Raw genomic sequence first — 24,601 nt, 5'->3', positions numbered from 1 at the left:
TTCCGGGGTGGGGCCTGAGAGCCTGCATTTCTAGCAGACAAGCACCCTAGGTAGCTATCATCCTGCTGGTTGGCGTCACACTTGGAGGGGAAGCCTCCGAAGAAGGCAGCAGCCAGGTGGCCCGCAAGGGGCCCTCTGTGCCAATCATGGTCCTTTCCCCTGGGAGTTTTGCCCCGTGGCTTCCTTGGGGCCTCACCTGGGCCTTAGGGGTCGTTGAAAGCAACACCTGCGGGCTGTCTTTGTGGGGGGCAGCGGGGCAGGTGGCCGGCCAGAGTGAAAGTTCTTCATGGAGCAGGATTTCCTCAGCTTCCTGCACCACCTGCAGTTTCTTCATTTCACATTTGTGGCTTCAGATTTTGGTTGTTGGGGGTTTTGTTGTATTACCTTTGTTTTCAGGGTCTCTGGGTGTATTCCTAGGTCAGGAGTGAGGCAGCTGTAGGCCAAAGGTTTTCTTTTTGGAGGCACAGTAAATAGCATTTCTAGCCAGAGCTAAAGAAGTGACAAGTGGGAGGAAGGGAAGGATGTGGGCTTTCTTCTTGGTCACTTTCGTTAGAAACCCAGCTTCTCTCCATGCAGTGGGCCTTCCACAGTGAAGTGGTGCTGCGAAAGTAGATGTTTCCATGCCCCCCAAATACAGATTACCATCATTTTGAGCCTAAACCAAATGATGCCTAGAACTGGGTTTGGCTGGATCCTTTGCTCATACCCAGAGTAGGATGTTTTGGTTCCCACCCGTGGAAGTTCGGCTGGGTACTGGGAACCACAAGACGGCTTGTGTGGGCTGTCAGCTCTTGCCTGGGAGCTTGTGTGGGGACGGCCCTTACACAAGGCGGGGGTGCATGGCTGCTGCCCCTTCAGCGTTGGGGTCGGTCCTTTTCTCTTTCACAGCAGCCCTTGCAGCCTTGGCTTGGAATCTGGAGGGACTGGGATGGAAGGAAGTACGGTAGGCATGGCCTTGCTGTCTGCAGTTGCAGGCTCGGGTGCCCAGAAAAGCCCGCATTCTGCAGTTCTGCATCCCCCAAAGCCAAATTTCTGGAAGGGCTTTCTTGCCTTCTGGGCCTCGGACAAGTGAGGAGCTCCTCCAGGGAGAGACCCGCCTCTTTTGCCCCCATCCTCACCCCAGCGAGTTTGGGGTGGGCAGAACATACATGCAATTATGCCACCAGGGGTTAATTGCCAACAAGGAAGATGCTGGTTCCACAGTCTCCTTGAAGACTTAAAGAACCTGAAGAACTTCTGAGGTGTGGGCGCTGTGCTGGAATGAACAGCTGAAGGTGGCGAGAAAGACTCAGGCAGCTAAAGCGGCCACGCAGGCCACTGTGTGGCCCGACCCTGGGGGCTAGTTGAACACACAGGTTTTACAGGATCGCCTGATTGGTGTTTTCTAAGAGCAGAAGGAAGGGAGTTGCATGGGGCCCAGCTGGGGAAGTGACACACTGACTCCCCTGGGGCTGCGGGTGGCGGACATCCATTAAGACCCTGTGTTTGGAACAACAGGTGGGTCTGCCTACTGCCCTGATTGGCCCTGGGGACTCACTGCCTGGGTCATGGGCCTGCGAGCGGTGGCTTTCCTCAGGCTGAGGCTAGAGAGACACTGGACGGGCCCAGGGGCAGCCCCCTCAGCTGACAGACGGGGCAGGTGGGGTTGGGGCACGTGGTGCAGCCAGGAGCATATGGGTTTGGGGGCCGCCGAGAGCCAGGCTTCAGTCCCTGGCTCAGAGCTGGGCTGAGCTTCTCTGGGCCTCAGTTTTCCTCATCTATAAGTTGGGGCTAAAATTGACCTCACAAGGTCTTGTGAGAAACAAAAGAAAGTCATGTGTACAAGGAGGCTGGCATTTGAGTGTGTGATTTCTGTTTTAACCCATGCTCTCTGGGCCTCAGGGGGAAGGCGGCAGCAAACTGTGCCAAACAAAACAGCAGGATTCGTGTGGACCCATGATCTCAGTTTTGCCCCCCTAGGATAAGGGGAAGGCACCGTGAAACCCCCTCAGTCCACCGTTGGTGGGTCTGCAGAGAGGTGCTGCCCTCTGTGTGTTCTGTGGAAATAAAAGCAGTGCCTTGGTGGTGGTGCTGGGCGCCCCATTCTCGAGGCAGACACAGGAGGAGCCGGGCAGATTCCCAGGAGGAAAACTGCAGATACAGATAAAACAGCGCCCGCTGCCTGACATCCCTCAGAATCATGGAAGGCAGCTTCCGTTTCCTCACTCCACTCAGCCGGTGGCCAGTTGTCCTGGACCCCCCCAGCACATGGCTCCTGGCAGTCTTGGAAGGGTTTTCTGGAGGTCTGCCGGCCGACGCTGCCCTCAGGGAGGCTGCCCGGAGCCATCTGCACAGGGGACCTCTGAGGAGAGCATCGGGAAGGGAGGACCTGCTTCTTCCGTTTCCTCGCAGTCCCAGGTTTACCTGCGCCAGGTGGGAATGGGAGGTTCCTGAGCCACCCAGGGGGTGTCCTGAGACCGCCTGGAGCCGATTTCCAGCAGAGCAGTGGCTCTCAGGCCCCAACACTTTTTGTGGTGTCAGTTGGTTTGGTTTTAGTTAACACTGTGCTACCTGTGTCCTGAATTGTGACTCAGTTTGGTGGCCACAGCTAAGGGTATCCTCCCAGCTCTGGGGTTTGACGGAACCTCCCTTGAGCCTTACAGACACCGGTGAAGTCCTCAGGGGCAGTCTCACACCAGCTGTCCAGCGTCCATGACGTGGGAGGCTGTTGGGCAACTTTCCCTCCACGCGTGCTGCTCACTGGCCCGCACCCTCGAGTTGCCAGTCTGTGCTGTGTCCCCAGGCTGCGTGTTTGGTGGAGCGAGTGGGGCTGATCAGCAGCTTCTTTTTTTGCAAATCCTCATTCCCTCGGAGTCAGCTTTGTTCCGGAGAAGGAAAACATGTCAAGAAGAGTGATTTGGTGTCTGAATATCAAATGCTCTCAGCTGCAACTAACTGCAGCCCAGCTCAAAGTAGCCTGAACACTGAGGTTGTTACGGGCTGTCTTAACCAGCAGGCTTTGGGGTTGGTTTCATTCGGTGGCCCTAGTGCTGTTTCTCTCTGTTTTCCTACTCTATCTTGTTTGTGTCCTCAATATGATTCCCTCTTGGTGACACAATGCCTGTGGCAGAACTGGGCTTCTCATTGCTGGCCAGAGGGTGGATGTCTTGCCAGTGGCTCTCCTCTAAGCGTGAGGAAGCATGGTTTCCATAAACCCCAGCAAACCTCCCTCATGTCTCACTGGTCAGGTTGGGCCCTTTGGCCTGGGCTGATCAACTCAGCCTGGCCAGCGGAGAGGACGTCCCTCAGACCAGTTGGTTTACTCTGAAGCTTGGGCTGGGGTCAGGTTTCCCTGAACACTCAGGCCTGTGGGATGGACCCTGAATAGATCATGGGCTACTTTTAAGGAGGTAGGAGGAAAGAATTGGGGGATGGGCAACGATATGAGCCGTGATCACAAAGTTGTTACCTTTAGTATCTGAATTTTGGTCCCTTCTGCAATGTCCTGGGACTTCCTCCCTCTCCTCTCCCCTACAAAGCCTCCCCCACTTATTCGGGGGGGGCGGGTGCTGGTCCTCACGTTAGTCTGCTCTGGTCTCCCTGCTGAAGTCTGATGCCTGAGACCCCTCAAGGCGCCGACAACTGCCCGTCTACCCCTGCTGTTCTCCCAGGCGCCATGCATTTTCCTGCTGCTCTGCCAGGCACAGCTCTTCTGCGCTGAGGGCGTCGGGTGGTCTTAGGGACTAGGGGAGGATGTCCCCCTCCAGTCTGTGCCCCACCCCATCGTTTGGGCCCCCAGGCAGGGCTGCTTGAGCCTGTCATCTTCAGAGCGCCTTCCTCCACGCCCATCCTGCCCCCTCCCCCAGGTGGGAGTCAGTTCACCACCCGTGGCGGGGGCAGCTGCAAACCACCCTCTCCACCGGCCTCTTTTCCCCGCCTCCCCTTCTTTAGTCAACAGGCAGAAGACCCCCAGCTGCACACAGCTCAGGCACCTCCACTCCCCCGTAGCCCGCCTTGCCAAACCCACTTCTGAGTGGATCCAAGATGATATTCAAGACGGGTGGAGGATGTTGAAAGGAATTCCTCTCCTGGGCCTTTGAGGGTCACCCCGCAGCTGCCTGGTTTGTTTCCTCCAGCTGCTGCCCCTCCTCCCGCTCTTCCCTGCTCATTTCCTCCAGGGCAGAGGACAGACGCCAGGTCTCTCTCACTTGTGGGCTGCTTCTTCCTTTCTTTCTTTTTCAGTTATCACTTTAAATATGTAGTAATTCTCCCCCCACCCCCACCCCGAATTGAGAACTAGTATGTTGTTAAATTTTGGAAAATACAGAAAGAGATAAAGATAAAGAAAAAAATGTCTCCCATAGTCCTACAGTTCAGAGAAAAGCACTGTTAACCTTTTGGTGGTTTTCTTTCCAGTCTCCTTTCCAAAATGTGTGGATGAATACTCTTGAAAGTATGGTTGGGTCGTGCTCTATGCACAGTTTTATATCCTCCTGTTTTCATTGAATAATGAGAATTTGATTATGAGCATTTTCCATGTCATTAAATATTATTTTATAGCCTCATCTTTCAGTTGCTGTGTGGTTTTCTGTTAGAAAGATGTACCATGATTTAGTTTTTCATTATTTTTTAAATAGTGCTACAGAGGGCAGCCACGATTATTTCCACAAAATAAATTTCTAGAGGTGAAACAGGTTTGCTGTTCCACCTCCCAGCCTGAGCGCTGTCCGTGCTCTCAGGGGACAGGCTTCATAGCCCCTTCCTTGGCTTGGAGTTCAAATCCCAAATGAATTCTCCCTTCGGGCAATGCCAAGATACTTACTGCATTATACCATCAACCATCCCTGGGCAGCGGGAGGTCGGAGGTGTTTCAGGTCCTTGTCGTCACTACCCGCCCAGTATCATGTGATCACACTATGTCATGGTGCCCGTGGCACTGCCCTTTCAATAAAAGCAGTGCCCAGGTGTTTTGGGGGAATGGCACAGCCCAGGAACTTTCTTATGGGATAATAAAACGCTTACAACTCTCGTTACAGTGGGAAGATGCCTGAAGTGGACTATGTGGTCCTCTCGGAATGGTTTGACTGGATTGTGAGGAACATCGACGTGTCCATTGACTTGATCGGTGAGACAGTCCCTCCCTGGCCTCCCTCCCCTGGGCCCAGTGAGGAGGTGGCTGGCTGGGCCCCAAGCAGCAGGGGCGGTGGGCAGGGCCCTCACCATCAGCGATTCTTCCCCTACCTTGACTCAGCCTTCTCCCAAAGGGCAGATAGAATCTGGGGCTTTTGGTCCCTCCTGGAGAAGCACCCTGGCCAGTTCCTCAAACTGCTTTCCCCTCGGTCTGTTGTGATATGATGGGTTTTTTCTAGTTTGTAAAGAAGGGAGGAGGGACAGAACCTGGACAGTTACTGAGAGAGGCCGGGTGCCAGGCCCTGTGCTAAGTAAGCTCTGTCAATGTACGGAACCTATTCAGCTTCACGGTGACCCTGTGGGGCTGGTGACGTGGAAAGAGAATGAAAGTCAGGATGAGGGTCAAGATGCCTGTCTGGCCACACAGCTGGTCTGCCTCTCCTGCTCAGGGCTGCTGGCAGATGTTTCTCTCCACGCCTTGCTCACACGCCTTCCTTCCCCCTACCCCTCACTTTCACTTCCAAGCCATGAACAGAGTAATTAAAGCCCCATATATGTTTTTTAAAATCTCAGTTTATCTCCAGACCACTCCTGAGACCTGTTACCAGAGGCTAAAGATGAGATGCAGGGAAGAGGAGAAGGTCATTCCACTGGTAAGAGCCCCTTTAACCGGGGGAAAGGTGCAACTTCATCCCAGCCTGGCCCCACCCTCTGTGAGATCATTGTGCTGTTGTTGCAGGGAGAGAAACAGGAACTGAGCACGTTGGAGGGTGAACTCTGACTTCCTCTGAGCTGGAGACCCTGTGCGGTGTCCAGGTCTGCTTTACTTCCTGTGGCCCCAGACTCAGTGGTGGGCACCCCCGGGGCTCAGAGGCGTCCCTTCTCCCGTTCCCGCCCAGGTGTCCCCAGGGCTTGTTTGGTCCACCTCCTGAAAATTGCTTGCCTTTGTGCCATCCCCTGGATCCTCGCTAGGACGTGCCCACTTGCTTGCTGCTGCATTGCCAGTGCTTGGCACAGTGCCTGGCTGGGAGGTAAAACTCACTAGTGTCTGCCCAGTGCCTCACCCTTCTGGGTTCTGGCTCAGGGCCACATCAACTCTAGTCAGGGCTGTCTTAGCAGGCTTGGACTGCTCTCCTTGCCCTGGTCCCTCACTATCCGCATCCCCCTCAGAAATCCATCCTCCACACTGCTGCTTGGGTGATGTCTCCAGTACAGAACACCACACATGCAATTCCCTAACCCCACCTGCTTCAGTGCCTCACCACTGTCTAGGATAAAGTCCCCACTTGTAGCATGCCGTCCGAGATCCTGCATGATTGGCTTCATCCCCTTCCACTCCCTGCCATTCGTGCTCTGGCCATAAAGAACTAGTTGTGGCTACACATGCTCTCTCTCTCTCTCTTCCCCTCTCTCCCTCTCTCCCTCTCTCCCCCTCTCCCCCTTCCCCTCTCCTCTCTCCCCTCTCCCCTCTCCCTCTCCCTCTCCCACTCCCACTCCCCCTCCCCCCACCCCTCACCAGGGAGTTACACAAATGTACCTTTGCCATAGTGGTTTCTTTTGCCTCAGGTGTCACCTCCTCCAAGAAGCTTTCTCTGACCTTCCCTCTGTTGTGGTCCCCCAGCCTCTGTGCTTATTATGATCACAGCCATTAGGACAAATATTCTGAAACTATTTCTTTATGTGTTTGCTCCCCATCCCTCAGGAAACTACCATGAACTTTTTAAGATTAGATCTTATTCCCTCTGCGTCCCTAGAATGTGTCCCAGGCCTTGGCACCTAGGGGTTGCTCAGTTAATATTGATCGGAATGCCCCATGTGAATGCCACTGGAAGTACACAGACAGAGGCTGGGCAAGCTTTTACTGGGATATCATGGGGGTCTGAGCCCAGGATGGGCTGGACCGGGGTCCTCGAAGGCCAGTCCAGCTCCTGAGGCCTGCCCAGCCTTGTTTGCCCCGGGCACCAGCAAGGCAGATTCTAGCCATGAAGGCCCAGGCCTCGTTCTGGGCAGCTCCTTTGAAATCTAGAGACAGGAGTGATTAGAGTAAGGGTGAAATGGGGCGGGGCTGGACCAAGCTGGGACGGGGCACAGCAGCTCTGTGCAGTGACCCAGATGTTCGGAAGAAGTGACAGATCTGGAGTCCTTCCAAGTCATTGTCCAGGACGTTGTCTTAATGGTTTTGACAAGGCCTCCAGGACAAGTCTGTTGTGGCCAAGGGAGAACTCGGTGGTGGGTAAAGAGGCAGCAGTGTGGTTTACCTGAGAGCCTCAGGGCTGGGAGTAAATTGCTGCTTGAGGAGGTGTTTGCCGGCGGCTGAGAGCACCTGGGCCTGCCTGTGGGAGAGTGCCGTCCAGTCCTACCAGATGCGCAGGCATGGATGCCTTAGGGGCGGGTCCGGGCCTCTTTTCCCTTGGGTTTCACCTTGTCCTCCTTCTGAAGTTGGCCCTTAAGCTTTCAAGGATCCACAGGTTACAAGTTGTCTGTTGGGGTGAGAGCAGCCGAGTGGGGCTCCTGGGCCAGTGAGGGCCACAGTCCTCTTGGTGGGAAGGACAGAGGGAGGGTTCAGAGGCTTCCCAGGCACCCTTGAAGGAACAGAGGCCCTGCTGATGGAGAAGTGGCAGGAAACGAGAGCAGCCAGGTGGGAGAATGCGTCCAAAGTGCCAGTGGAGCAGAGTGCGCTGGAGGGATGGGCGGGTGGCCAGAGGGACGCTTCTGACTGTTGCGACACGTGGGCTGGCCGGCAGAGTGTTTGGCCGCATTTATCATTGTCCATCTGAGCCAGGGTGGCTGTTGCGGGTCCTTAGTCCAAGCCACTGCCCTGTGGTCATTGACATTCACCTCACCTGCCCCTGAGACCCCTTGGGGGGGAGAGGTCTGCTCCCTACGTGCTCCTGACAGCCCTTGCATTTTTCCCCCCTCCGGCAGGAATACCTGGATGCTATTCACCACCTGTACGAGGAGTGGCTCATCAAAGGGAGCCTTTTCCCCGTGGCGGCCCCTGTTCTGGTAAGCCCCCCTAACAGGGCGGGAGACTTTTCTAGAAGGAGGAGCGACTCGGGGGATGTCGGTCACTCTGCAGCTGGAGAATTTGAAAGAAGGAAGCGGGGAGGGTGGAAGAGACTCTGTCTCACAGTCCCCGTTCTGGACTGAGCCTTAGTGAGCTGGACAGACCTGGGAGAAGGTGACCTGTCCCAGGGTCATTACACCGGTGGCACAGTAGCATCTCACTTATCCAGCATTGTCAGCAAGGAGTGTTCCGGATGGCCAGAGCCCCTGGACCTGGCTTTTGGCCTTAACCGCTTGGGGTGGTGGTCTTTCTGACGTGCCCGTCCCTTCTCCAGTGGGTGGCAGGCCCAAAGCCTCATTGCACCTTTTCTTGGTGACCCAGGGCATCTGAAGGAACGTCAGTTGCTGTTCTGGTCTGTCACACAATGATGCCCCCTTAGGAGGTGCTGAGGTGTGTAGGACTGTTTGCCCCAGACTACTAATGCCTTTGAATTCCCGTGTTTGCTTTTTACCCTCCTTTCTCCTGCTGGCACTCACCATTTCTAACTGTGTTGATGCTTCTGCCCCATTAATGTTTCCCCACTTCCTTGTCCCCTCGTTTTCTGATTCGCTGCTGCCGACTTTCTTTAGGCAGGCTATCGGGTCCCTCGGACTGTTAGGAACGCGTGTACAGTGTGGGATCTGAGGGAGGGCCGTGCACAAACTTGTGTGCATGGCCTTGGGGACATCTGTCTGGGCTGCTCAAACGCTGTACTCATGGCTCTTCCAGGCAGTGAGGTTGCTGGAAAGTGAGACATTACTGTACTGGATTTTTAAAGAAAATTTATTTTTTTTCCCTCATTATAGAAAAATGGTTGATATCAAATGATGAGAAAAAAATCATTCATGAGCTTGCCGCAGGGACAACTATCGTGGATTCTTAAGTGAAAATATAGTTGAGAATGTGGATTGACTTAGAAACGGGAGCTGTTTGGCCCTAACCTTCCTTTTTCTCTGCCTGTAACCTTGGGCTTCCCTGCCTCTCCCTGCCTCATTCTGCCTGCCCCCGTCTCTCTCTCTTCATCAGTGAAGGGAGGATGATGTTGAGGTCAAGGGCAGCCCTGTGACCTGTGTGTTTAATTTCCAGGTGATTGAGGCTGACCACGATATGGAGAAAATGTTAGAACTCTTTGAACAAAACCGGCACCGAATACTAATTCCAGAGGATCGGAAGCTTGGTCCATAGGACGGGGAAGATCATGCCAGAGAAATGCCCGCTGCTGCCAAGTTAGCTCTCACGAGCAATTTGGAACAATCCACTCTCAGGAGGGCTTTCTATCTGGGCACATTTGTCTTCCTAATGGTCTTCTCTCCTTTACCAGTGTCTTTATCCTGGGATTCTGGCCCTCGTGGGTAGATGACATGATGGGACCATTGGGTTTGTCGTGGCCCTTTGGTGTCGCAGCCTTGCATTCCCCCGGTGCTTCTCCCGGTGGTTTCCCACCTCTGGATTCCTCTAAGTTAGGGAAGAGCCACCTGACTGACCCTGGGCTCATGGTCTCTAGCCCTTCAGACCATCCTCGAGGGCGAGGTAGCGGTCTTACACCCCAGGGGAGGAAGTTGAGGCTCAGACAGGCTAAGGGACTCCCCGGGGTCACACAGCCAGTGACAGTGGAGTCAGCACCATTCAGACTTTTGGTGACTCCCAAACGATCAATCTCTTGCCCCAGGCTGCCTCATCCCAAGATCCCTGCCTTCCCTGCTGGAGAGCCCCGCACGTTCGTGGGAGGGAGGGAGAGAGAGAGAGAGAGAGAGAGAGAGTGAGTGAGAGAGAGAGTGTGTGTGTGTGTGTGTGTGTGTGTGTGTGTGTGTAGCGGGGGCAGCGGTGCATGCAGCCAGCATCATCATTTTCTCCTGATTTGAGCAGCTCCTGAGGACAGTTAGCATTTCTAGACTTTCACAAAATTGTGCGGTATTTGGCTCGAGCCCAGTGCTCAGTGATTCACTAGCATGAGGCTGATGTGGTACTTACCACCTCGTCATCGGGACTTCCCCATCCTTAGAAGAATCATGGTTTGGCTCCTGAATGGTGCTCGGTCTTCTTGGTGACGAAGGTCCTGCTTGAGCTGCTGCTGATTCCCCGGCAGGGCAATGGCCTGTGGCGCCAGGCTGGTGTGCCCAGTGCTGTGCTGGGGCAAGGGGCTGCCAGCCTGGCTTCTGAGGCTCCCTTCCTCCATAGTGGCCTTGTGTGAAGAGCTTCACCCTTGGAATTCCTGGGAGTTTGTGGCCCAGGGGAGAGACACAGTGGCCTTACGTCTTTTTGAAATGTTTTTCCATCCAAAGGGACACCATGGGCCCTAGGGCATGAACCATCTTTATTAGTTCAGAGAATATCTTAGCTCCGCTCAGCTGTAACAATGCACTGAAGGCACGGCTGTCTCCTGAGTCAAGCAGGAAGCAAGAGAAAGGAAGAACATTCTCTTCGGGGACAGCCTGGGCAGGAAAGTTGGGGCTGGCAAGCAAAGGCTCTTGGAGCACTGGAGCTCCTGAATTTTGGAGGTGGGTGGGGAGAGCTTCCAGAAGGCTGTTTGCAGACACGGGGAAGGATTGATTATGAACTTAGGGAAACAGGCCTTGGCCTCTCCCGAGTGGTGGTTGGTGTACCTGAAGGTTGGAAGGCCTCGTCCCAGCCTCTGTGTGAGTGTGGCTCCTGTGCACGCACTTCTCTGACGCTACATAGGTGAGAGGTGCCCCTGGTGGCCCGGGCCCAGAGGCAGCGCTAGGAGGGCAGCACTCTGGCTTCCGGCCCTTTCTGGCTGGACTGACTCCTGGGCCGTGTGCACAGGGTGAGGGCGGGAGCCCGGTGGGGATGTGTCTCTCAGCCCAGTTGTTGGTGATGGACCAGAAACCTGGGGGAGGCAGCGCCTCTGCTTCCAGGCATCTGGACATGCCGGGACCATCTTTGGGCCTTTGCAAACAAACAGTCCAATTTCCCCTCAATTTGAGCATCTGTTTTGGGGGAAATGTGATTTAAAAAAAAAAAAAATCTTGCTCTGTGATAGCCAATAAATCCTTCACTTAAAACCTGGTGATAATTTTGGAGTGCTTCCTATGCCAGTGATTTTAGGTCCCTGCAGCATCCTTGTACCAGCAGGGTAATGTTTTAATTTTTAAACACTGTGTTCCTAACGGGATGTCCAGGTCCATAAGAGCTCTCTGTCCTCCCACCCCGGCATCTTGGAGAGGATGCTATATGTACCCACAGTGGCTGGGGCTTGTCGCAAAAATCTCCCGGCCCAGAGATGTCACAGGAAATGGCTGGAGCCCAGCCCACCAAGGGTTGCTCTCCCCCATGTGGCAGGCAGGGCTGGTGGTGGCAGGGGTCACAGAGCAGTTATGAACACTGCTGAGAACCAGGGCAGGGAAAGGGCAGATGGCACGTGGTAGGCATGGGGCCCAGTTGCTCCAGCAGAGGGAGGCACTCCCCAGGGACTCCCAGGAATGGCTGTGAGGAGCGTGGCAGGGCTTGGCAGGCCCTTGTTAAACGTGGACCCTGGGAAGTGCTGTCACCCAGCTTGTTTTTCCCTTTCTGTTTCTCTTCCTGCCTCTTTTCTTCCTTTCCACCTGAGCCCCTCATCTAGATGAGATGTGCCCCCCTGCCTGGGGAATGCATCAGTCAGAGACCCTTCCTGGGACTCCCGCAGGCTCCCACCATCTGACCTGTGGAAGGAAGGATTGAGGTATTTATTGCTCTGAGAGCAGGTAGGCTATGTTTCCAAAACCTTTCTACCCCTGGGTGCTATGGAATCCGCATCGCCCTCGTTTTCCTAGAGCCTGGGGCCGGATGGGGGAGCTCACTTCAAATGCTCACACATCTGCGGAATGAGTAACACTCATCCCCTTGGCCTCTTCACCCTGAAGAGTTATAGTTATTAAAATAATTGACAAGCTCTTGGAGACGTCAGCCCTCCACTGTTGAGAATCTAATAACAATAATATTGTGCCCAGTGTCTCTGGGCTTTGGCAGTGGATTACTTATTTACCAGAGGCCCCAGGGTCACTGGCACATGCTTTCTTTTCCTAATAACCCCAACCTTGTGGCTCCCCTAAGGCTGGGGTGAGCTCTGTGTTCCTCTAGTTTCCGTAAGATGGTGAACTTGGCAAAAGCTGTCATTAAACAGAAGCTAGGAGAAAGCCAAGCTTGTGGAATCAGAATGGGCATTGGCATTTATTGCTCTTTTCTTGAATTTCTGCACTTTTTGGCTTTTTCTTCTCCAAGACTGGGGTCCGTGGAACACAGGTGTTCTGGGAGATAGTAATAGGTGCTCTGAGAAAAGAGGGTTCTGTAGTCCAGAAAATTTGGGAAACACCACCTGGGTACTCTCTGAGATGCACAAGGTACATTAGCCTAGATAAAGTGAAGAAGTCCTGCAATAAAAACACCTTCTAAACTTTTTTTAGCCAGGGACTCTCAAACTCACTTGACAGTAGAGCCTCCCATTTGGGGAATATACATTAACAATCTCCAGATGTGCTAATGTTCCTTGGAACACACATTGGGAAGCACTGTTTTAGGGGGCCTGCAGCTGCTGATGACTCCTGGTTCTGTGTCCTTTGGGATGCTCTAGCTCATGGTTCTCTAACTTCAGAGCATCTGAGTCCTCCGGTGGGCGTGTTAAAACACGGACTGCAGGGCCTACCCCCAGAGTTTCTAATTCAGTAGATCTGGGATGGGCCTGAGAATTTGTTTTCTAATGACTTTCTAGGTGATGATGAGTCTGCTGGTCCAGGAACCACCCTTTGGGGACCACTTCTCTTAGCTTGATGTTTTCTAGAAGTGGACATCTAGGAGTTCCAAGAAAACTTGGCATGTTGTTGAACCTCTCATGAGTGTTGGCTGTCTTATCTGTTGAATGGGAGCATTGCTCACTTCCTAGGGCCGTGAGGATAACCAGCCTGGCATGTGGAAGGGGCCCAGAGCAGGACCAATTGCTAAGTTTTAAATAAATCTTACCTTTGGGGATCCAGATGTTGAAACATACTATAAAACTTCTATAATTAAAACAGTATGGTACTGGTGCATGAATAGACAAGTAGACCAGTGGAATAGAATAGAGAACCCAGAAATAGATGCAAGTACATGATAGAGGTGACATCTCAATGATTATTGGGGGTAAAGATGGATTTTTAAATAAATGGTGCTGAGATGACTGAGTAGCCATTAGGAAAAAGATAAAAATAGATCCATATCTCACATCATACCCAAGAATAAAATTCCAAGTGGTTAGGGATCTAAATGTAAAAAATGAAACCATGCAAGTACTAGAAGAATGAATTCTTCTTCTTTAAAACTTTGATGTAGGGAAAACTTTGTAACTATAATTCAAAATCTAGGAACAATAAAAGATTGATAAATCTGACTAAAAAATGTGTATGACAAAACATGTGGAAACAAAGTCAAAAGACAGTGGACAAAGTGGGAGAAAATATTCACAATGTATATCACAAAGGGCTAATATTCGTGAAGAATTCTTAAAAATGGACAAAGAACCAGAACTCCAATAGAAAAATGAGAAAAATATCCAAACAGAAAATTTACAAAAAAGATTATAAAAATGGCCCTTAAAAATATGAAAAATACTCAAATTCACTCAATTAGAGAAATGTAGATGCTATGATCTAAATATCTGTGTCTCCCCCAAATTCATATGTTGAAAACCTAATGTCCAAGGTGATGGCGTGAGGAGGTGGGACCTTTGCGGGGGGGTGATTAGGTCATGAGGGTGGACCCCTCATGAATGGGATTAGTGCTCTGATAAAAGAGACCTCGCAGAGCTCCCAAGCCCCTTCTACCATGTGAGGACACAGGGGGAAGTTGGCAGTCTACAATCTGGAAGAGGGCCTTCACCAGAACCCAGCCATGCTGGCATCAGGATCTTGGACTTGCAGCCTCCAGAACCGTGAGGTATAAATTTCTTTTGTTTATAAGCCACCCAGTCTGTGGTATTTTGTTAACAGCAGCGCAAACAGACTAAGACAGCAAATAAAAGAACACTGAGATACTTACCAGACTGGCAAACACACAAACATATATATCGAAACACATCCTGTTGTTGAGGCTGTGGGGAAACAGTTACTCTTACACGTTACTGTTGGGCATGCAAATTTCGTATACCCCTTCTGGAGGGAAATAGGGTAACACCTGACACACTACATATGTACTTACATCGCAATCCAGCAACCCCACTTCTAGGACATGAAAGTGTATATATGTACAAGGTTATTTATGGCAGCATTGTTTGTAATTGCAGAATAATTGAAAACAACCTAAAGACCCATATACAAGAGAGTGGTTAAAAACTATGGTACATCCACACAATGGAGTAGTATACAGCTGTGAAGAAGAACAAGGAGGATCTCTCTCTGAATGGATGTGATATGATTTCCAGGACACCCTGTTAAGGGAAGAAAGCAGTGTCCAAATGAGTATCTATAGTATGCTAGCCTAAGAAAAATATATGGATGCATAGGAAGTACAGGAAAGGCAACCCAACTAAATAGATTGGTGGGAAAAGGCTGGAAAGAAGGGAAAAATGGGATCAGGGTTGCTGGGATGAGAGGGGAGTACACTCCTGTGAATATATCATTTTGTATAACTCTAACCATAGTAATGTCTCACCCCCCAAATAAATAAATAGTTAAGATGGAGTAGGACGTAGGGGGAATGGAAGATGGAATACAAACAGATGAATCACGAGTAACAACCACACTGAAGGTGCTGGGAAGAAAAGAACTTACTGAAGTAACCTTGGAAAACAGTATCTTGATTGGATACGAGAAGAGTAAAGGTAAAAATTATTTTACATAAATGCTGAAAGATAGTTATTAGAAGTGTTTCTCGCAGGGATATGTTTAGCAGTTCTGAAACTATACTAGAATCGACCAATATACTAGAATTGAACAAATAAGTAGTCTGTAGAGTATGAGAGCTGGGTTTCTCACCGTTAGAGAATTTGAGTTTGGTGTTTTCTTATGGCTAGAGTGAGGTTAGACATTTTTGGCAAGAATGCCACCATAAAAAAAAAAGATGCTGTGTCTTCCCTCAGTGCATCTTATCAAAGGATGTATGATGTCCATGCATCTTATTACTGGTGATATTTACCTGCTCATCCCTGGAATAAACTACTAGGATCTCTGGTTCCTTGTATTGGAGAGTGATGTTTAGAGACCAAGATCTAAGTGCCAGGTGTACTCATTGTTACTGGGTGTCTGCTTCTAAGCCCACTCTTGGGACAGAGTTAGGAAACACATGTATGTGTACTAACCCACTGATAAACACACATAGCTATATTTCTGTATCTAACTATATATAATTTAAAAACCATGAGTTCATATTGATACCTCTGATTCTAATCCAACACCACAGAGTGAAAGTCATGATGGAACATAGGTTTTAACAGGATCCTCTGGCAGCTGGATGGAGCTGACTGCAGGAGGATGAGGGCAGAGGCTGGGAGACCAGGAAGGGGGTTGGCGTCCTCCCAGGATCTGAGTGACAGGCCTTGGTAGCTCAGTCGAGGGGCTCAGGCCTCTGTGAAAGGAGGAGGGACATGGTCAGATTTGGTCCTTGTTGTGACAGAGAGCTATGGTTGGATGAAGGATGTAAGAGAAAGGGAAATCAAAAGTGATTCCTACCTTGGGCTCAGCTTTCAAGTAGATGGGGAACACTGCGGGGCAGGAACACGGGGAGAACAAAAGTTCTGTTGTGGTTTGGGACTGAGCATGCTTATTATGTTAACGATCAGAAAATAATGAATAAAAAATGGTCAGGGGCTGCGGGTCAGACCCAGGACTAGGTGCCCTGGTTGCCATGATTCCCAGGTCCGTACCCCCTCCCGCTTCATCCCTTCTCCTGAGGTTCCTGACCCTCTGTGTCTCCAGCCCAGCCTGTTCCTGATGTTCTCCTTCCCCAGGATGGAGGCTTATGGCTAGGGTCTGCTCCGACCATTCCTGCCCCCGGCCCCCGCTTCACTGGCTCCAGACACTGACAGCTTACCAGCCTGAGTGTCGACTGCTGGGTGCTGTGCTGAGTAATTGGCATGGGTGGGTGGGAGGAAGGATGGAAGGACGGATGGATGACTGGCCAGTGCCTCTCTCTTCCCAGTGCGGACTGCTTCCCGATTTGTCTCGAAAAGCCTGTGTAGGGCCCGGCCAACTGTCTGATTGGGAGGGAGGCGGGGCCAATGCTCCTTAAATCCTTCCCACCTGTGGTCCCCCTTGATTTAGGGACTGAAAATGGTGGGGTCATATGCTCAGCTCTGGGGACAGCAAGGCAGGTGCCAACATTTATTAAGCACCTGCTGTATGCCCAAAAGGGGCCTTTACCACCACCCTCAGAGGCAGGGACCATCCTCCCCACTTCCCAGATGCAAAGCCGAGGGGCAGGCCCTGGGCAGGTGCCACCTGCCACCCCATAGAGAGGGTCTTGGCTTTCTCTTGGGGCCCCCATGAGGACTGCCCGTGTGTGTGTGTACGATATGTGGGGGCAGGAGAGGCTGGTGGAGGGGGCGCCCCCACTCCAGGCAGCCCAGATGATGGAGCCCCCAACCCTGGATGCAGAGCAGGCCTCTGAGCTGACCCTGGGCTCCCAACTGTGGCCTTGCTCTCTGTCAACCTGAAGTTGGCTGAGAGAAAAGACAGGCTGACAGAGGACCCTAAACAGATTAAGAGTGTATTACACGTCTGGTTGTCTACACATCTCTCTTTTAATCTGCTCTGTGACAGGTGCCTTAAGGATGCTGAGGGAAACTGCTGTTCAGAGATGCAGGATGACTCTGCCAAGGCCACACACTGAGCTGGGATGTGAAGGGGACAGGAAGCCCCCCTGAGGTCGGCACTATGCACACCTCACCTCGTTAACTCTTCTTAGCCTCCTGTGAGGTAGATCTGACACCACACCCACTTTGAGACGAGGAAACATGCCTCAGAGAGGTGCAGTGAGTGGCCCAAAGTCACACAGTCTGTAGGTGGCAGTGCTGGGACCTGAGACCAGCTGGGATTAGCAGGTTTGTCCCTGTGGCTGACAAGCTGTGGGTTTGGCTGCTGTCCCCACTGTGGTCCCAGATCCACCATCTCTTCAAGTGTCACCTTCCTGGCAGAAGAGCAATTGGCTTAGTCAGGTGTCTGCCCCTGTGCCATCCAGGGGTGACAGTCTCAGCTGTTGCTCGTGTAGTATCCTCGTGTGGCACCTGGCACCTCCAGCCCCTCCGGGGGGACGTAGTGAGCACTGGGGGGCTCTTGTACATGAGAGGGGGCCTGAGGAGACCTCCAGAGCTGAGTGATTCTACCGTCTGGGCTGCCACCCTCACCGGCTGGCTCTGGCCTCATGAGAGGCTCTGATTGTCCATTCTCCTCAACCCCTGGGCCAGGGGAGCCCCCGGGGTGGCCTGCTGGAGTTGGGGGTCTGAGGAGGTGGGCGAGGTACTCACAGAGCTCATCCATCTCAGAGGAAGCACTTGGAGGTGCAGCTTCTGTACCAGGGGCGGCCAACTCCAGCTGTGCTTCTGGCTTTGGGTCCAGGGAATTCTCTGACAACTGGGGGCCTGGCACCAGGCAGAGCTGGCCGGGAAAGGTGACCCCTTTGCTCTCAGGAGCTGCGCTGGGGACCAGGGGCGGCTCGCTGCTGCTACCTGCGGGGGCAGTTGCCTCCCCTGGAGGTGGGCTGGGCCCCAGGCCTGGGCTCTGGAGTTGTTTTCCCTTCAGGCTGCTCAGGGGATGGTCCCTGGGGAACAAGGGTGTCTGGTGCAGCACAAGGTCGCTGTAGCAGGTCAGGAACTCCTCACTGTCCGAGCGTGTGCTGGTACGGCGCTGGGGTCCCAAGGAGACCGGGGGGCCAGTGAGGGGGCTGCCGGGGGCTATGGAGATCTCAGGCAGGCTAAAGGCCACAGGCAGAGAGCGCTGACCATCAGGGCTTTCAGCCAGGGCCCTCTCAGTCCTCGCCCCTGCTGAGGGGCCTGGGCTTGACTGGGCCTCCTTCAGGCCCTTGTGGGTCTTCAGCAGCCCTCTCTCTGAGCTCGGCCTGCAGTGGGGCCCGTCCACTTTCTCTCTGCCCGGCCCGAGGAGCTGCCTGCCCGAGGTTCCGAGAACGGCCTCACACATGACTCTCGTCAGGAAGATCTCAAACACCATCTGCTTGGTGTCCTCCTCGCTGACGGCCTGGACCAGTGAAAACTCGGCCTCGGAGGTGGCCGTGTAGCCCAGCCTGCCCAGAATGGTCTGCAGTGTGTGTTCAGAAAGCACAGGCCGCACCCAGTAGACAAAGTTCCCTGTGTATGTCTGGAGCAAACAGAGTTGTTTGTTAGAGTGGGACACGTCTCAGCAGAGTGGCTGAGAGGGGCCAGGCAGGACCAAGGGCTGATGTCCAGGGCACAGAGGCTCCTGAGAAGCAGGTGGGCCAGGGCATGGGGCCAAATGGAAACCTGGCCCACAGTCATGTCACCCCTGTCCCATTTTACAGAAGGGCACACTGAGGCCAGAGGCAGGACTTTTGTCTCAAGTCACACAGCAGGAGAATGACTGAGCCAGCTGGTGTCCTGGCTTCCAGCCCAACAATCCTGGCCTGGAGCTAGAAGAGATTAAACCTTTCCAGTGGCTTTCCACAGCCAAAATCTTTCCCTTGTTTCTTGTGAGCTCCTTGGTGCTGTCTCATTAGAGAAGCAGTACAGCCTAGTGGTTAGGAGCTGCACTGCCTGAGTTTGAGTCCTGTCTGGGCTGCTTATTAGCTGGTGACCACAGATAAGTTGCATTAACCTCTTTAGCCCTCAGTTTCTACATCTGTAAAATGGGACCAAAGTCAGTGGGCATGACAGACGACACACTGTTCCCCCCAGAGGCACAGCCCTGGTCCCTCCCCGAGACACCCTCTCTCCGGGGCATGGCGGTGCCTACCTTCAGGGACCTGATTTCCTTCCTCCAGGGAAACAGGAGTAGGTTGATGGAGATCAGCTCTAGGAACTCCAGTGACCGCACCAGTTTGTGGCAGATGTTCTGGGCAGAGCTGGGAGCCCCCTGGGAGTGAGTGGTCCCCAGATCAGGGGCCACATCCTCAGGCAGATAGAGCTGAGGAGGGACCCCTGTGACCAGCAGCCGCTGGGCCCTGCAGGTGAGAGCTGCTTGCCTGCAGACCCCGAGCCGGCCCTCCCCTGCCCTGTCCAGGTAGTAGCTGATGAGGTCATCCAGGAGGGTCTCAAGAGCATCCTCGTCTGGGCCTGGGGGTCGGGGCCGGCTCATGGCGGCTCCGAGAGACTGGATGTGGACGAGAGTCCTGTGGGCCTCCCAGGCCAGGCCCAGGCTGGCCTGCCTCTGTCCCGCCCCACAGCTCAATCAGGAAGCCGAGGAGGAAGTTGTGTTAGCAAAAGAGAAAGCTGTGCACGGTGTGGCCTGCCACAGCTTGTCACTCTGGGGCTGTGTTCATCGCCTCCCAGTGGAGCAGAGCCAAGGTCAGTCTGGGTTCTCGCCTTGCCCCAAGAGCAAGTGGGAAAGCACAGCAGCGCCTGCATCCTTCCACACCCCCTCTGCAGCGGTCGCTGCCCGTGCCGCCCGGCACCCTCAGCCCGCCCTGATGTCACCTGCGCAGGCTCCTGACGCCTCCTGCTTAAGAGCCTTCTTTGGCTGGTGTGCGGGCTGCAAGTGCCAGGGAGTTAACACCCAGGGGCAACCCTCAGCCAACCAAGGAGGGTCAGTGGATAGAAACCCCAGCTTCCTGCCCTTGGTGGGACAGTTCTGAGGTGTGTTCTACTCTGTCTTTCAGAGGGTCCCCAGTGGATCACCCCGGTTGCCCACAGCAATAACCTGCTCATTGATGCATCTGTGTTGCCTCTTCTCCCTCCCTGTCTTAATTCCTGACTCCTTCACTGTGCTTCCTGGGATCACCTCCCACATGAACTATTTATACCCAGATCTTGAGTCAGGGACAGCTTTTGGAGGAATTGAGATGGATACAATCACCTATGCACTCTCCCATCAAGCCTTCCCTCCCTCCACTGCCCCCTCCCTCCCTCCCTCCCTCCCTCTCTCCCTCCCTCTCTCCCTCCCTCTCTCCCCCCCTTTCTCCCTTCCTTCCATTCACCCACTACTTATTTCAGCGATGATTCACTCATTCATTCAGCCACTCAGTGACTCACTCGTTCCATGTGGGTCAGCATTTCTCAAAGTGTGCTCCACCTAGGAGCACTTGTTTGGGGCTTTAATCAATCTTATGTGAGTGAAGATTTCCTGTGGCCAAATGCATTTGGGAACCACTGGATTAAGTAAGGTCTCTAGGCTTCTTGGCTTTAGGACCTCTCATGTGGGCGCTCACTGGGGGTGTGAGTTTCTAGGAGGGGGCAACCTGTGCTCTGTTTCCCAAATTCTTGGACCCTGGGTCCTTTCAGTGTTCTCATATGGTGATTGGGGCAGTGTCGTCCTTGAGCAGGTGGCCTGGCCCTGTCCACGCCAGCCCGGGGGCTTCAGAGGCAAATGAGACAAAGCACCTGCCCTCGGTGGCTCACAGTCTGGAGAGCCCAGTTGAGGGGGTGGTGGATGTGCAGGAGCTGGCTGTGACCTTGTAGTAACACAACCCAGGAAGACTTGGTTCTTGACCATCCTTTGCTTTCTGTGAGACTCTGCTGGCCTCCCGCCCCTCCAGTCGTCAGGAAGGGCGTCTGCCTGGTGCTTGGCCTTGGAGCGGCCTCAGACCTGGGCTCACCACACCTGTGGTCTCTTTGCTCCCTGCCCCCAACTCCCCTGCCCCCGGGGTCTGTTTGCTCCCTGCCCCCCACTCCCTTGCCTCCTGCAACCTTTTCTGAGCTCTGTGGCCAGGGCGGTTCCTACCCCTCTGGTTGGGAACGTACTTCCTCATGGGAGTGCTACTTGGAAATGGGTCTCCCAGTGAGTGGCAGCTCTCCCTCTGGAGGCTGGTCTGGGTTAGTCATTTTTTAGGTCCAATGGTGGGGATGCTACTCTTTCACACACATGAGTTCATCTGATCCTGAAGCTCAGCAAGTTTAGGTAACTAGTCCAGGTCACATCTGACCACCCTTCTGGGTAGGAGACATAGGTCAGGGCTGTGCAGGCCAAGGTGGGTGGGAGCATGCTGGTGGACGTTTGGCATCCTGACAGCCTGGGGCCAAAGAGAGCCAGAGAGGCCCTTGTCCATCACTAGGCCAAATCCCCTTTCCTCCCATTTTATGAATGAGGAGACTGAGGCAGGGAGGGTAAGAGCTGGGATTAAAACCCAAGTATATTAGTTTCTTATTGCTGCTGTAACAAATTACTGGAAATGTAATGGCTTAAAACAACACAAATTTATTATCTTATAATTCTAGAGGTGAGAAGTCCAAAATCAGTCTCACTGGGCTGGTTCCTTTTGGATGTTCTAGGGGAGAATCCGTTTCCTCGCTTTTTCCAGTTTCTGGAGGCTACCTGCATTCCCTGGCTGTGGCCCCTTCCTCCATCTTCAAAGCCAGCAGTATAGCATCTTGAAATCTCTCACTTCTCTCTTCATTCTGCTTCAGTTTATCACATCTTCTCTGACTATGACCCTGTGGCTTCCCTCTCATAAGGACCCTTGTGATTACACTGGGCCCACCTGGACAATCCAGGATAATTGACTCATCTCAAGGTCCTTAATCACACCTGCAACGTCCCTTTGCCATGGAAGGTAACATATTCACTGGTTCTGGGGATTAGGACCTGGACATCTTAGGGGGGCCATTATTCAGCGTACTACACCAAGTCTATCTGATACCCAAGGCCATGCTTTTTCCATAATACCAAAGATTTGTAAGATCACCGAATAGAAGTGGCAGGTTTGGGGATGGGTCCCAGGCCACTGAATTATCTTGAAGGGCTGGTCACCAGACCATGGAATCGGGTCGGGGGGAAGTTTAAAACAAAAGAGTTTTAATTTTCTTTGTCTCTGTCTCTCTCCTTGGCCTCATTTGCTCTCTGAGGAGGGGCCTGGAGATGTTAAACCGAAGTTTACCAAACTGGTACGCACAATTTAACCCCCCCCCCATATGATTCTCCTATTGCTTTTGGTTACCTGTTGATTTAAGCACTTCACTCATTCTGGACATCTTAGTCCTCAGCCCTTGGGAGCCCCGTCATGTCTGTGAACTGCCTTCCACCCCAGTCTCTCTAGGGTGGTCCAAGATCATGGGGGGAGAACGCTGGCAGGTTGCCTGGATCCATTCCTCTCCCTGCCCTCTCGCAGGTGGGTCCCCCCTGCTCCAATGCCAGCTTCCTCCCCCCATTGGACCACTGCTTCTCTTGAACTGTCGGATTTAGTGTTAATCGCATTATTCACACTTTCTGGGCCCTCAGGGGAGTGACTGGCTTAGTGAGAACCTGCTTTCTCTGCCTGCCAAGGTGACTTGCTTTGGGGACAATGCAGGGGGCAGAGGGAGGAGAGGGGATGCTGGAGATTTGTGGGAGGGTGCTTTGACTTAGGATAGGCTGATGGGGGATGGGGTCCTGAGGCCCAGAGAAGGAAAGGGCCTGGCTCAAGGTCACAGGAGTCAGGCTGGTGTAGATGCGTAGTTGCGGTCTGGCTGAGGCTGTGACCACAGGGCCTGAGGCCCTGCAGACCTGGGATTCCTTGGAGAGATGCTGAGCAGGCACAGCTGGGCTGCAACCCTGGGGGCAAAGGCATGCCCAGCCCCGTCCCTGCTCAGAAGCACCCGGCCTGCCCCAGGCAATTGGTCCTGATTTGAGAGAGTTCACCTGGGCTTGGGGAGGGGCACTGTGAGGTCGAGCAGAGCAGAGCAGAGCCCGGGGCAGAGGATTTGCTCTCTCAGATGATAATGCTGCCTGTGCTTCCACTGCTCGTGCCCCCAGCCTAGTCAGTCTCTGGGGGACACCGATGATGACACCCGAGTGTGAGTATGGGTGGCCTTGGGGTGTGCATGTGGGACCCCTGAGCGTGTGAGCTCTGAGTGTGAGGGGCACAAGTGTGTGTGCAGTGAAGCCATCTGAGCCAATGCATACAGACCACAGGTGGTGTGAGCTGAGTGATGCTGCATACGGGCGTGTGCCCGAGGGTCTCTCTAGGAAGCTGGTGTGAGAGACCCCTGTGTATATACGTGGGTGGGCTTGGCTGGTGCAAGCCAGTGGGTGTTCTGAGGGGCGGCTCTGGACGGCTGTGCTCGGTATCAACCCTCGTTCCTCCCTCCCTCGGGTGATTCTGCTGCTCACGTGTGGCAGGTGCTGTGGGTGCCCTGTCTGGAGGCCGTGGAGTGCGCCGTGCCCGTGCTTACTCGTCCAGCGGCATCTTGTGCTGACCGTGGCGGTGGCCTCATCAGCCAGCAGCTGCAGCTCCCCTGTCTGAAGACTCTTTGGCCAGAGGTGCCTGCTCAGCGCACAAGGGGCAGGGATTAACATTCACGGAAGAGCAGCCTCAGACAATGACCCCTGAGAGTCTGAGAGCCGCGTGTGAGTAATCTGTCTCCCTCCCCGTCAGCTGACTAACTTTAAGGTGAGCTCCACGCAGTCTCTCGGAGTTGCCAAGGGGATGGAGCTCAGTTGCCCACAGTGGTGACCAGCATGACGACACCCTGCATGGGCTTCCTTCCTTTCCTGGTTTCACTGCCCACTCTGTGGTGGTACTCCCAGGGTCGCCTTCCTCATCAGCCCCTTGTGTCCACATCCTGTCGCAGGGCCTGGTCCTGCCCCTCCTCCTGTTCCCACCATCCTGGGAATTTGACTTCACTTCCCATCTCCTTGGGGCCCAGGATGCTCTCCTTGGCCTGACCCCTCAGGCCCCTGGCAGAGGGAGGCAGCCAGGCTCCTTGTAGGAGTGTGCACAAGGACCTTGGATGTGGCACCGTATGTGGACACAAGGCACGTTGTGGATGGAGGAGGTGGAAAACACCGAGCTCGATAGTGCCCTGGGCCAGGGGGATCCTGAGTGTATTTGCTGTTGGAACTGGGTGTTGGCATGGCATGGTTCCGATTGGAGTCACCACGGGCACCACGTGGGCTGGGCACCATCGCCATGAAGGCTGCTACATTCATTCCCAGGAGCAGGGGTCTCAGAGCACAGAGGTGGCAACTGAGCCGTACACAGTGGTGTTTAGAAGGACAGGGGAGTGATTATTTTGTACACAGCAAGGGGCACTTAGGTATCTGGCTGTGGCCAGAGAGATGTGGAGGCAGGAGCGATTCCTGAAAATGGGGTACTTGAACGATTTAAACTTTATGGAACATCCCAAGGGTGGAGGACAAGCCCAGAACCAAAACAAGTTCTGTCTACAACAATGAGTGTCCGCAGGCAGTGGGTTAGAAAGTGGGAGAAGGGAGTTTCAGGGGCTGACTCATTTGCTTTGAACAGTGGCGGGAGGCAGCCAGCAGGTGGCAGTGTGGGCTTGAAGTGGAGCTGGCGGGCGCAAGCCTCTTGGGACCTGGGACAGGGCTGTACCTTCCTTCAGGATCGCACCCCACTTTTAGGGCACTTGGGGGTTTAGGACTA

The 24,601-nt window shown here is 53.5% G+C and overlaps 2 protein-coding genes across 8 annotated transcripts in view; one reads left to right on the top strand and one right to left on the bottom strand.

Moving 5' to 3' along the window:
• TK2 (thymidine kinase 2) overlaps positions 1-13,158 on the top strand; it is an 80,733-nt gene extending 67,575 nt beyond the window's left edge. For 4 of the 7 annotated variants that reach the window (XM_082439740.1, XM_082439739.1, XM_082439738.1 and 1 more), the window contains 4 exons: positions 5,016-5,104; positions 5,683-5,762; positions 8,035-8,115; positions 9,242-13,158. In XM_082439740.1, coding sequence (XP_082295866.1) covers positions 5,016-5,104; positions 5,683-5,762; positions 8,035-8,115; positions 9,242-9,340 — 349 coding nt within the window. In that variant the 3' untranslated portion in view covers positions 9,341-13,158. Of the gene's footprint in view, positions 1-5,015; positions 5,105-5,682; positions 5,763-5,848; positions 5,926-8,034; positions 8,116-8,497; positions 8,567-9,241 lie in introns of all 7 variants that reach the window. The other 3 variants (XR_014257200.1, XR_014257201.1, XR_014257202.1) reach the window with 3 other exon arrangements.
• Positions 13,159-16,840: 3,682 nt separating this feature from the next.
• On the bottom strand, positions 16,841-19,653 carry LOC309649454 (uncharacterized protein). Its single transcript, XM_082439493.1, has 2 exons — positions 19,042-19,653; positions 16,841-18,429 (listed from the first exon to the last, which is right to left on the bottom strand). Exons 1-2 carry the CDS (start codon positions 19,381-19,383, stop codon positions 17,308-17,310), a joined length of 1,464 nt encoding a protein of 487 aa, XP_082295619.1. The 5' UTR covers positions 19,384-19,653; the 3' UTR covers positions 16,841-17,307.
• Positions 19,654-24,601: the final 4,948 nt, after the last annotated feature.

The sequence above is a fragment of the Balaenoptera physalus genome (genome assembly GCF_965194825.1).
Source record: "Balaenoptera physalus genome assembly, chromosome: 19".
Lineage (NCBI taxonomy): Eukaryota > Metazoa > Chordata > Mammalia > Artiodactyla > Balaenopteridae > Balaenoptera > Balaenoptera physalus.
Note: the sequence above shows the minus strand (reverse complement) of the source record. Positions and strands in the feature narration are given on the sequence as shown.